Source organism: Diplotaxodon limnothrissa, linkage group LG5 (genome assembly GCF_057381915.1).
Source record: "Diplotaxodon limnothrissa isolate DT_005_m linkage group LG5, D_limnothrissa_male_GT1.1, whole genome shotgun sequence".
Classification (NCBI taxonomy): Eukaryota; Metazoa; Chordata; class Actinopteri; order Cichliformes; family Cichlidae; genus Diplotaxodon; species Diplotaxodon limnothrissa.
The window spans coordinates 27,290,727-27,303,927 of record NC_140600.1 but is presented as its reverse complement, the minus strand read 5'-3'; the positions used below and the strand labels follow the sequence as shown (position 1 = coordinate 27,303,927).

General features: G+C 40.7%; 3 protein-coding genes across 3 annotated transcripts; 1 reads left to right on the top strand and 2 right to left on the bottom strand.

Moving 5' to 3' along the window:
* Positions 1–2,181: 2,181 nt before the first annotated feature.
* Positions 2,182–3,585, bottom strand: LOC146632511 (E3 ubiquitin-protein ligase TRIM39-like). Its single transcript, XM_085354442.1, has one exon. It carries the CDS (start codon positions 3,583–3,585, stop codon positions 2,182–2,184), a length of 1,404 nt encoding a protein of 467 aa, XP_085210568.1.
* Positions 3,586–5,583: 1,998 nt separating this feature from the next.
* LOC146632510 (uncharacterized) lies at positions 5,584–6,750 on the top strand. The gene is made up of 2 exons (XM_085353521.1): positions 5,584–5,681; positions 5,784–6,750. The coding sequence occupies exons 1-2, from the start codon at positions 5,584–5,586 to the stop codon at positions 6,748–6,750; spliced, it is 1,065 nt and encodes a 354-aa protein (XP_085209647.1).
* A 1,993-nt stretch (positions 6,751–8,743) lies between these two features.
* On the bottom strand, positions 8,744–10,150 carry LOC146632509 (nuclear factor 7, ovary-like). The gene has a single exon (XM_085354441.1). The coding sequence runs from the start codon at positions 10,148–10,150 to the stop codon at positions 8,744–8,746; it is 1,407 nt and encodes a 468-aa protein (XP_085210567.1).
* Between the last annotated feature and the right edge of the window lie 3,051 nt (positions 10,151–13,201).

The window sequence follows — 13,201 nt, the reverse complement described above, 5'->3', positions numbered from 1 at the left end:
ACATTGTTCAATATTTAGTATTTACTGTTATTTGCTGTTAGCTATTAATGCGATGGTGTTGTGTTTATTATGCCGCTCTCTTCTTTTTTGCTTGTTTTCTCTTTTTTCCTTTTTTTTCTCTCAACGGTTAATTGAGGAGATTTATATATTTTTAAGTGTCCTTTCTCACTGTCCCTCTTCCCCTCTGGTTTTCTTTTCCTTCATTCTTCTTTCTCCCTTTCCTATCCCCCAGCCATGTCTGTCCCATCTGTGAGAACTGAAAAAAAAAGCATCAAAATAGGAAACAAAGGTGATTTAAGGCAGGCTAATTTCAGAAACTGCATATATGCTGGGAATTTCCCACACAACCATCCCTGATATTTACAGAGAATGGTCCAAAAAAAGAGAAAATGTCCAGTGAGCAGGAGTAAAACTGCCTCGTCGATGTCAGAGGTCAAAGGAGAACCAAGAGCAATTTGCATGATGCTGTCACATTAATATGAACAAAACAAAGTATCAGTAAGATGTACCTATTTAAGTGTCTGTTGACTGCAATAAAGTCTCAGTGACAACCAAGGCTTTAAATGAAAATGAAAAAGTCTACAGCCTCCCCATGTGGTCATTTTATGAAATGGCACCAGACAAGCAGGAAACACTGCACTTACTCTATAAGTGTATTTAAGCCAACCCATGCTAGTTTTTCAAGCTGACTTGGTTATATTGAGCTATTTTTCAGAACATGTATGTAAAAAGAAGCCAGTTATGTTAAAATGTTATTCTTTCGGATGTGCAGAATGCATAGACTGTACCAACTAGCAATAAAATAAACAAAGGCATCACATGTAATCCACCGGGCATGGGCTCTTTTTCCAGGAAGCAGCTCAAAGACTGTTCAACATTTTCCAAACACCAGGAAAATGTTCCAAGTTTTGCAAACTCATACGCTGATTTGGATCAGATTAAAACAAACTAAAAGACTCCAAGACTTCTGCAGTGATCAGTGACTACCAGTCAAAGTTCATGTTACATTTTATCATTCAAATGTTAATGAAACCAGTGTTACTGTAAATACAGCAAATTAGGCATAGGATAGAAACAGAGGAGATCTGTCACATAATTGATACACACATTTGTGCTGTGTATGGGGCACACAGATGAGACAACAGTGAGTTCTGGGTGTTTTAACATGTTGTATAGTTTCTACAAGTACAAACAACTTGTGTATGGTGCACATCATTAAAAAGTGTATTCTAATTATCTGAACTAAAGTAATAAAAAGTGCATTTAACTTTAAGTAGAGTAGTTTTACTTCAGTATGCTACATTATTGCCTCTTTTCAGCTTAATTGTTAACACTGTTGTTGAAACCGTGCTGTAGTAAATGATGTCTTTATATCTATGTGTCTCTATCACCCTAACATGGACCTTATATAGAACTTTTATATTCTAGCTAAGCACCCAAAGTACCGTATACAACATGCCCCATTTACCCATTCTTGGGTAGCATCCATACAGTTTAGAATAACCAGGGATTGAACCACTAACCTTGAAACTAGTCGTTAACCGGCGCTACCTCCTGAGCTACAGCCACCCGACATCACAAGAGAAACTGAGCTGATAATGTTAACTTGAAAATGACAAACCTTAAGCAACCGTTACTTTTTCTGAAATGTGGGTTGTAGAGAGATGATCAGAACCGAGTTATAAAAACAAGAAAAAGTGCATATGTCTACATTAGCATAATGTTAGCCTTGCATTTGAATTCGCATTTTTCTTCTTTTCAATACTGTTATTGGATGTACTAGTTTTCCAATATACCATGGTTTACACTTCATTAATTCAAAACAAACCTGACATAATTGTTCATGGCAATACACCCCATTCATTTATTGCTGTAGGATAAATCAGCTATTATCCTTCTTAAGTAGGTAAATAAGTACTTTGAACATGATTGAAACGCAGGCAGAATTTCCCACTTCTTGATTTCTGGGGGGTCAAGTCTACAGATTTTACAGCATGCAAACATTAGTAACATTAAAACCACTTACGGGGGGTAAGAAAACCATTAATCTTCTCATTTCGTTGCAGTTTTCTGCTGAGAAACCTTAGGTTCTGGGTCATGTGTGTGATACTTTGACACATTACCTTGGTGTCTGTCCACGCACAGAAGGACAATGCATCTGCTTATCAAATACACCAAACTTTAACTGAGATAATCTCTTGTTACAGAAATTTTGTCTGGTAATATCTTCAGTGGCATGTCGTTTAAAGTACCTATGCATGGAAACAGCTTGTCAGTGCAAGAGTGTGTGAAACTCTGTAAGTGTGAGCCAGTATCAGGATCAAAGAATGACAGCTTTCCTCTGTTCCAGTCCAGATGAACTCTGATCCTCTGCAGCTTCTTTTTTACTCGGAGAGCAGACGGTGGGGCTCCCAGTATGCGTGTGCTGTATTTACCATTATAGAACTCGATTTGCCAGAATCCTGATTTTACCCGCTCCCTTTTCTGAATGGATTCGGCTGCCACTCCAACAAACCAGGCTGTGTTGTCTCCCACTTCAACATCCCAGCTGTGGGTCCCTGAGTTAAAGCCCTCCCAGCCATGGACAGAACGATGATAATCAGTCCTCTCTGGGTTTTCGGGAAGCTTCTGTCGCTCTCCGTGACTTACACTTGTCAAATCTTCAGAGAGGATAAATTCTGGGTTGGCAGTGTTTGGATCCAGAATCACAGGAAAGTAGGAGACCATTTTCTTCATTTTGTTCCAGATGTTGAAGGTCAGGTTGCCCAGGTGTTTAGCCACATCTATCAGAGCTCCTGTGGCCAGCTCTGGATCATCCAGTAGGAGCTGCTGTTGGACTAACTTCACTGCATCGTTGTAGTTCTGCAGGAATGAGACATCTTCGGCTTTCAGCTCCTCCTCCGTGGCTCTAATCGTTTCTGAAAGAGCTGCTATCTCTCTGATCAGACTTTCAATCTTCTCCTGTATTGTCTTAAACTTCTGCTCCTCTTCCTCCCTCAGTGCAGTGATCCTGGCCTCCTCTTCCTCTTGTAGAAACTGGTGCATCCTCTTAAAATGCTCTTTAATCTGTCTCTCTGTGTGGCGAGCCTGGACCTTAATGTGTTCTGCTGTTTTATCACACTTTTCTTTAATTTGTTCAAATACTTTCAGTTTCTCATGTAAAGGCTTCAAGGATTTCTGGAGCCCCTTTTTTTGCTCCTGTGCAAATTCTTGGATGGGTCTAAACCTGTGGTTGGTATGCATTTTTGAGTCTCTGCAGATAAGACACACCAGCAGCTGATGGTCCAGACAAAAGAGTTTGAATTTTTCTGAGTGCAGGCAACAGAGAGCCTCTGACTCCACAGAAACCCTCTGATCTCTCTCCATTTGAAATGCCTTACACGCCTTTGCTAATGCCAGGTTTCGAGGTGGGTCACTCCTCGATGATTTCCTTTTACAAAGAGGGCACTCATGTACTGTTTTATCACCCCACCATGTCTGCAGACAGCTTTTACAGAAGCTGTGGCTACAGGAGAGGACAACAGGATCTTTAAAAATATCCAAGCAGACAGTACAGGAGAGGTCCTCCTCAGACTGGAAAGCCATTATCTCACTGAAGCTGAAAACACGGCAGGCAGAAAGCACAATGCGACAGCAGTCATTCGTGGCTAATCTCACTCCTCCAGAAAGTTCCCGGAAGATCCCAGTCTCTTGTTTTTCCTTCTTAGAATCACAGATGGGATAGCAATTTAAAGTTGCAGTACTCACAGTATTTGCTGCTGTTGCTTTCCCCCCTCAGGAAGTCGTGTGTCTGATCTGAATGAGATAATCGTTCTCTCCCTCTCAGGGCGTGTCTCTTTCTCCCTACTGGATGAGCAACAACCGTTTCCAGGTATTTCTTAGGTGACGTTTTTCCAGGTAATGTGTGTCAGACATTAAGCCACTATGTCAGGGCACAGCACCTTAAATATAGTTTCTGTATTAGACAAGACCAACAAAAGAAGCTCCTCCCCTTTTTGGTAACAACTAAAATAGAAGTAGGTTAGGCACTTATTTCTGCTGCATTCAGGTAAGGTATGAAACGTAGCACCAACTTATAGTTTTATGCAATTCCAGGGACATTTGAAGAGAAAGACAAAGTATTTTTAAATGATAATAGGAGAATTCTGCAAACATGCTGTAGAAGTATAACTGCCAAAAAAAGAAGAGAAAATGAGCTGAGGCCTGTGCTTTGAAGCAGGATTCCTTGTTAGTCTTAACCCTGGCTTTTCTGTACTATGATGGTGGTTCACTTCTTACCATTGTAGAACACCACTGTAACTTGTGCTGTTGCTCTGGACCAGATTAGGTTTCACATTAGAGGTCAGCAGATATGAAATCACTGCGTATTTACCAATCAATTCTCCAGAAAATAGTGTCACCCTTCCTGAAGTTCCTTCAGACTTTTGTGGGGAGGGTAAGAGGGTTTAAAGTTTTTGCATTTCCCTGATAGGCATCAGTAATGAAGATAGATTCTTAAATCAAGGAATAAATTTGCATCTATTTTTTTTTGTTGGCAGCAAACAATTTTACAACAGTTTTATTTTTCTGTGAACATTAGTCTAATAGGCTATATGATCCTAAAACAGGACACATATGCTGTATTTCCTGGCCTCATATCAAATTTGCAAACAGATTAAGCCTATGTTTGAATTCAGTTACATATTTACTGTCAAACCTTAAACTGCAATGAGTCTGCAGCTGAGAGAATAAAACATGCTAGTTTAAGACTAGCTCCTCTTCTAGCGCTCTGCTTCACTGGGTTTATGATTCGTGGAGTACTACCAGACTCCATGCTGTGTATTTTACTTGTACCAGTTATGAAGGATAAAGCTGCAAAAGTGAGCTGTCTGGATAATTATAGGCCGATTGCACTAGCCAGTATTTTATCTAATGTGCTAGAAAGAATCTTGTTTGACAGAGATAGTGTGTTCATCTCTTCCCTGGATAATCAGTTTGTCTCCAAAAGCACTGCACTGGGATGTGCATATATGCACTCAAAGAATAGGGCAAAAAATTAATCTGTCCTCATGTGTTTCATTGATGCCTCCAAAGCTTTTGATCGAGCGAACCACAGAAAACTTCTTGATAAATTGAAGCAACGGGGAGTTCCTCGATACATTGTGAGGATTCTGTCTTGCTGGTACACTCATTAGAAGATGCAGGTTAAATGGGGGATTTGGTGTTAGCAATGGTGTCAGACAGGGTGGGATTTTATCTCCAATTTTATTTAATTTATATGTTGATGATTTGTCCATACAGCTGAGAATGATGAATGATGATGATGACATATACAGACAATGTTGTAAGCTCTATGTGCAGGCAAATATTATTGCACGCAAATTCAGCTTTTGTTCACTTCCAGTTAAAGTGGCTTTGTTTAAAGCATATTGCACACTGCTATATACTTCCCCCTTGTGGTCATCCTACAAACAATGTAGCATGCAGAACCCGCATGCAGCAACTTCACACCTGATCAGATTTGCACACTGTTAGACCTCTGCTTTACCACCACATATTTCAAATACAACGAGGGTTTCTACAGACAAAAAACATGGCTGTGCCATGGGCTCCCCTATGTCACCTGTTGTAGCCAACCTTTACATGGAAGAAGTGGAAAGAAAGGCTCTTAGCTCTTTTAAAGGGGGAGCACCCAGCCACTGGTACAGATATGTAGACAACACCTGGGTCAAAATCAAAACACAAGAAGTGGAATCCTTCACTGCGCACATTAACGCCGTGGATAAAAACATCAAGTTCACCAGGAAAGACACAAAGGACAACTGTTTGCCTTTCCTGGACTGCGCTGTGCACATTGAAGAGAACGGCAAACTCAACATCGAAGTTTACCGGAAGCCCACACACACGGACCAGTACCTCCGCTTTGACTCCCATCACCCTCTGGAACACAAACTTGGAGTAATTAGGACCCTACACCACCGGGCAGAACATGTTCCCTCTAAGCCTGAAGGTAAAAAGAAGGAACACACACGTGTAAAGGAAGCACTCAAAACGTGCGGCTATCCTAATTGGGCGTTTATAAAGTCAGCAAAGATGCACAGAAAAGAAGATCAGACACCAGCGAGGGAGGATAAGAAAGACAGACGCAACAACATTGTCATCCCTCATGTAGCCGGTGTATCAGGCTACATAAAACTCAGGAGAGTTTTCTCCAAGCACGACATCCCAGTGCATTTCAAACCCAGCAACACACTCAGACAGAAACGGGTTCATCCCAAAGACAAAACTCCTAAACACAAACTTAACAATATAGTGTATGCTGTACAGTGCAGCGAGGAATGCCCAGACCTCTACATTGGAGAGACCAAACAGCCACTTCACAAGCGCATGGCACAACACAGAAGAGCCACCTCCACAGGACAAGACTCAGCAGTCCATCTGCATCTTAAGGATAAAGGACACTCTTTCGAGGATGCCAATGTTCACATTTTGGACAGAGAGGACAGATGGTTTGAAAGAGGAGTGAAAGAAGCCATTTATGTCCATTGTGAGCGACCATCTTTGAACAGAGGCGGGGGTTTACGACACCAACTGTCTGCCATCTCTAATCCAGTTTTGGGATCCCTTCCCAAATGCCTTAACACTCACTCACATCCTGGGCCATCTGACCTCAGGAAATCACATGATAGGGTGGGGATAGGTTTCACAATGAGCTCACCCGAAATTGTGACCCACACCTGTTTTCACACCTTGGCTCATGTGATTAGGTAGAGGATCATCAGGGGGTCCTTTTGTCCCTCTTTTGGGGGTAGCCCCACGGGGTTTAAATCTGGGACTCTCCGCCATTTGACCTTAGAACTGAAGAAGCTTCTCGGATGAGAGGTGAAACGTCTTCAAGCAACTTAAAGAAGTCCAGACGCTTTTCTTTCCAAGCTCCTTAGACTACGATGACCTGGATGACTGAGAACCTTCACAGACACGCAGAACCTGCATGTTGCATATAATGATGCAATGAGAATCCTTCGTAGGATACCTAGAGGCGGTAGTGCCAGTCAGATGTTTGTAGCTGTGGGTGTTTGGATTTTTAAAGCACGTTTAAGAAATCTGATGTTCACTTTTAGGGAACAACTGGATGGCTCTAGTAACAGTATAATTTTAGCACTCACAGATCCGGCGGTGAGTGGTTCCAGTTACTCATCTAGTCTGAGGAAGCACTGGCTGAAGTGTCTGTGTATTTATTGATTTCTTCTAAGTAATTGTGTATTTTATGTATATTATGATTTTATATTTTTACAAATATTTAATATTTTTTTATTAAGGTTTATATGTTGTGTTTTGTCTTGTTTCTTTTTCTTTCTTTTTTTTGGACTATGGACATAAAGTCTGTCAATAAAAATTGAATTGGAAAAACTAGAAATTGAAACTGTCAGCAGCAGTGGTGTGACAGAAGAGGGTGCTAGAGACAGGATTAGATGATCTGCTGTGAGGATCCCTAAAAAGAGCAGTCCAAAGAAGAAGTAATCTCTTCGCCCGAATTTTACTTCACCTTCTTGGATTTTCTGTTTGGATATTTTATCACTGGAATGCACAGATTCTTCAAAAGTTGAATAAAAGATAAGCGTATGAATGGAAAACTATTGGTTGATAAAAAAAATGAAAAAATAAAACACAATGAAGCTCCTTAAAACAGGTACAGATATTTATTTACAGTTAAACTTGCTACCATTGCTTTAGCGAAGAAGCTTGTGTTGCTTATAATGATATAACATGAGATATAAGAAATGTTCCTGCCACAACCACAAGTCTGGTTTGTCTTCAGACTGCTATTCATGACAATATTTATGTAAGTGTGTAACATCAGCCCCACCACATACACACACTTGTCAAGACATACAGTATGCATGAGAGATTATAAGAAACACACACCATAGAATAAATACATAAATGGAAATTACAGAACACAGAACCGTAGAGGGTGCAAACTCATAAGCTAATGCTACATACTTAGTGCATAGCATTGGCTGAGTGGTGTTGTGGTGGAGCCTGACATACACCCCACCACAACACCACGCTGACCTGGATAAGTGGAAGAAAATGGATGGATGGACAATTGTAAAGCTACTTGAACCACAAAGTGTTTAAAACATCAGCAGACTAATACATGATCAGTATATTCAGTATTAGCCAACACTGATTTTTGTGGTGAAATGAGACGCCATCCCTTTATTGTATCAAATGAATATTGAGCCACTGTAAAACGAACACAAACAAATATTGAAAACATTTTATAATGAAAAATCCTTTGATTTTACAACAAAAACAAAACAAAAGCATTTGCTATAGCCCAACTTTTTGTTTTAAAAATTGCCAATGCTACCAGACATGCACGTTGCAATTTAGCTGCTATCTAAAATGCCAGTGGACCAGAAGGCATGCATACCAAAATCCAAATAAGCTAGTCGCTTACATTAGCCTACATTGGATACAATATTACTGAAAGAAATATATTTACATGATGTGAATTTTATTGTGAAATGTCCATTATAGTAATTGACATCATATTCAACTCAGACTTTTTTTCTTTCCCAGCCTAACATACCATACAAAATGATCTGACCTATTCAAACTCAGTACAAAATCTTAAGCATGTGTCATTTAAGTAACATTAGCATGCTTTCAATATTAGCTTCATCAGAAGTCAAGAACAAAGAAAAGATCTTTGAACAAATAAAATGACCTATAGTATTTGATAATCCCATCATTTTCATTGATTAAGCAGTTTTACTGTTGCAGAAACCTTCAGCGGAAGTATTTTTAGCTGGTGTTCTTTCTTATTGATGAAGTATGGAAACAGCTTCTCCGTGAAAGTGTGTATGAAGGTGTGTATGTGTGTGTCAGTATCGAGATCAGAGAATGACAGCTTTCCTTCGTCCCAGTTCAGATGAACTCTGATCCGCTGGAACTCCTTCAGTGGGTGAATAAAGGTGTGTTGTGATGGGGAGCATGCTGCATATTTATCTTCAATTAGCCCCATTATCCGCCAAAGTCCAGATTTTATTTCACTCTTTCTTTGTACTGACTCTGCTGCTACACCCAAGACCCAGCCTGTAGAGTCTCTAACCTCAACATCCCAGCTGTGGGTGCCTGAGTCAAAGCCCTCAGAGCCCAGGACAATGCAATAGCAGCCAAACCTCTCCGGATTGTCAGGAAGCTGATGCCCCTCTACAGCTCTTACGCCAGTCAGATCTTCTGATAGGATGAGCTCTGGATGAGCTGTGTTTGGATCCAGAATCACAGGAAAGTAGGAGACTATCGCCTTCATCTCATTCCAGATGTTGTAGGTTAGGTTGCCCAGGTGTTTGGCCATATCGATCAGAGCTCCTGTGGCCAGCTCTGGATCATCCAACAGAGGGCACTGCTGGATTAATTCCACTGCAGCTTTGTAGTTCTGCAGGAACGAGACATCTTCAGCTCTCAGCTCCTCTTCCGTGGCTCTGATTATTTCTGAAAGAGCTGCTATCTCTCTGCTCAGACCTTCAATCTTTCCCTTCATCATTTGACTCTTCTGCTCTTCTTCCTCTTTTAAAGCAGTGATTCTGGCCTCCTCTTCATCTTGTATAAACTGATGCAACCTCTTAAACTCCTCCTTAATTTGTTTCTCTGCCTGCTGGGCCTGGACCCTAATGTGTTCTGCTGCTTCATCAAACTTTTCTTTAACTTCTTCAAACACTTTCAGTTTCTCCTGTAAAGGTTTCAAGGATTCCTTGAGATCCTTTCTGTGATCTTCTGCAGCTTCATTAACGGGTCTGAAGCTGTGGCCGAGATGTATTTTTGAATCTCGACAGACGAGGCACGCTGGCTGCTGATGATTCAAACAGAAGACTCTCAGTTTCTCATGGTGCAAACTGCAAACAGTTTCAGAGAATGCAGAAGCATTTTGATCTTTCTTTTGTAAGAAGGCCTCACACAGGTTCTTTAAGGCTGAACTAACCGGTGGCTCACCCAGCAAAGGTCTTTCCTTACAAACCGGACACTCTTTTATGGGTTTGTCTCTCCACCAGGTCTCCACACAGGTTTTACAGAAGCTGTGGCTGCATGCCAGGACGACAGGAATATCAAAGATGTCATGGCAGATAGGACAGGACAGGTCCTTCTCTGGATTATAAGCCATTCTCTCGTTCTCAGTTGAAAGTAAAAAGCTACAGCGCAGAGCATGAAAGGAGGAAGTTCAACTTCACTTTCTCTTTGCTTGTTTTTCTTCAGTCAAAGGCAGGTTGAAATGCAGGATTACGATGCTGTGTTACGTTTACTTCTGCTGTGAAGAATTATTTCCCCTTTCCTCTCAGTTGGAGCCTCTCTTCCAGTGAACAATAGCTGAGAGAAATACATTTCCTGTGTTTTTTGGTCCTGCGGTTAGAGGTGGAGCTTCGCCCACCCATCAGTGGGTTTCACTTAAAGGAGCCTGTCACACTGCTTGGAGACTGCCACATAATGTAAGCAAATATGTCATGGTAGAGTAATAGGATGAGCTCTGTCTTGCAAATTCAAACCTGATTCCTTTACCTTGTCATTACCATGTTTTGTCTTGTTTTTCCATGGCAATCCTTTTAAAGGCTACCAAAGTACAATGACTCCTTCTGCTATTATGAATACATAACTGTTTTTGTTTTTTTGTTTTTTGTTTTTTAATGAAAGCTTTTAATGAACAATGTTAAATAGAGGTGGAACAAACTGTGGCTCATGAAAGAGGCCAAGATGTAGGAAATTAAGGTAAAAGTGCAAGAAAAGCAAATGTCAAAGTCAAGTAAAGAAAAAAACAAAGGAGTCCAGCAGGAATTATAAATATCTCAGTGTGAACTTACACAGAGCAGTAAAAATACAAATATACAAATCCATTTGATTAAATTTACTTATCAAATTCAGGATTGTGGGAAAAGAGGCAGGGTATGCTCTGGCTTGGTTGTAATCACAGGGCCAACACAAAGAGGCAGATAATCACTCACAGTCACATTCACATGGCTAATTTAGAATGAATTTCTTAGGGAGGAAGGAAGTAAGCCAGAGTACCCAATAAAAATCCATGCAGCCAGAGGGAGAACCACACATGATTGGTGCAAACCACCGACAAGTCTCCAAACGAAATGACCCAAGAACACATTTGAACCTGCCCTCTAACTGACGTATTACAGCAAAAAAAGATTTGGTAAGTGCTCCTTTAGGTTAGTAGGAAAAAACCTGGACAAGTTTAAGGAGAGGAGATTATTTGGGTTGCAGTTAATACTTTGTTGGCGTTAGTGCACCTTGGTCATCATTGAGCAGGTGTCTGAAACAGGAAATGAGTGCTGGTCTTTCTGTCATGGTCCATGGTCCATTTTGATATAGTTTCTTTTTGCGTCTTGTTTTGAGTTTACCACCACTGCTGGGTGGAAAAATGCATTTAACCCATTCACACAGTGAGGCAGTGGGCAGCCACCAATGCAGCGCCTGGGGAGCAGTGTGTAGGGACGGTACGTTGCTCATGGGTGCCTCAGGGTAGGCGTTCAGTGGATTCGAACCCCTGACCTTCTCCCAGTTTTTACCAAAACATCATCAGGATTGAGGTTGCTTGCTTTGTTGCAGCTGTTATCAGCTGCAATCTCTTCTGATCGGGTGTCTAAATAGGAGCACAAAAGCAAACCAGTCCGACAACATTTTTTTGTGCTCGGTTAAACCACAACTTGGAAACAATAAGTGGCGCCAGGGCGGGAACACTGACAGTTAATATCCACCTTGATGTGTGTGGACTCATACCCAGGCCTGTGAACAACTGTTCATTCTTTATTTTGTTTATTAGTTTTCCACCATTAGCTGAGTCTGAGCCTCTCCAGATCTCCTTCTCCCCGCCACAGACTCCAGCGTTTCGAAGGATTCCCCAAGTCAGCTGATGTATTCTGCAGAGCGTGTCCTCAGTCTGCTCCACTTGGACATGCCCAAAACATCTAGGAGGCGTGCAGGCTAGTCGAGTACCCAAAACCAACTCTGCTCAGAGGCAGTCCTGAAAGGATGAGCACCTCACCCTATCACAACAAGACACCTGCCTCATTTTTTTCTGTTCTTACATACCTAACTTTTTTTTTTTTACTTAGAGGTTTTCTAACTTGTCCTTGTGTACTTAAAGTATTACGTTTATACCAAAAGAAAAACTGAATGCAGCCTTTGTCAGAATAGATTTATAAATGGAACAAACCAAAGTGAAAGAAACACTACAGTAACAAAGTTAAAAATCAAAATAGTTATATAAATTGAATGAGGAAACACATATTAGGCATAGTTTAATAAATGTAGTTAAAAAGACACAACAAGCACAGTAAATGTCAGGTGCAAGTATCAGTCACAGTACAGATGATTCTCTAGACTGTTGTTGAGCTGACGCATCAACTACTTCTTGTATGTGTAGCTTTGCATGATTCAGTTAAAAATAATCCATATTTATTTTGTGCTAAGCCTCGGTGCTGCTCTGTTCATCCCCTGTCTGAATCAACTTATTTCAACTTCTCTTCTGATTGGCTGTACCTTGCAAATGGAAGGTTTGAGCATATTAGGAGTATCATCTCTGATTAATGTCATGTTGATGAAAGGGTAGAAAGTGTTTAGGTCGTAAACATTCTTTGTACATGACCTGAAGTCTTTATTTAAAACCATATATGACGGCTTAGATCCTTTAATTCTAATGATTAAAACTCCCTACAGCTGATGGTTAAACTGAAGAAGCTGCTTCTATAAGGAGCATATCTGGCAGGAAAAGGCATCACTGGAGACTCACAACTGCTGCATGGAGTCAGTGTCACACCCACTGTGTTTTGACTTCTAGTAAACCCTTTAATTTCCTTTTACATTTGTTGGCTGGTACGTGGGTTAGGAAAAAGTGTATATGAGTCACTGATAGAGTATTAAAGGTGCAGTATTGATGTAAAGCTGCAGGTATAGACTCAGCTCAACGGAGACGGGGCTTTGGAAAGCAGTGCTGTAAAGACGGAGACTGAACCTGTTAGAACAGGTTTCCTGTCTTCGTTCCTCACACTAATGTGAGGGATCTCAGTGGGGAGGATTTTGAGAAGAGCTTACTGATTTGTTAAAATACGTCAGCAGCAGCAAAAAAAAAAAAAAACTCCAAAATGTTTAATGTTGTTTAAAAAGGTCCTCAAATAAGAAAAACAAATGCAATAGAAAAATTAAAATCAAA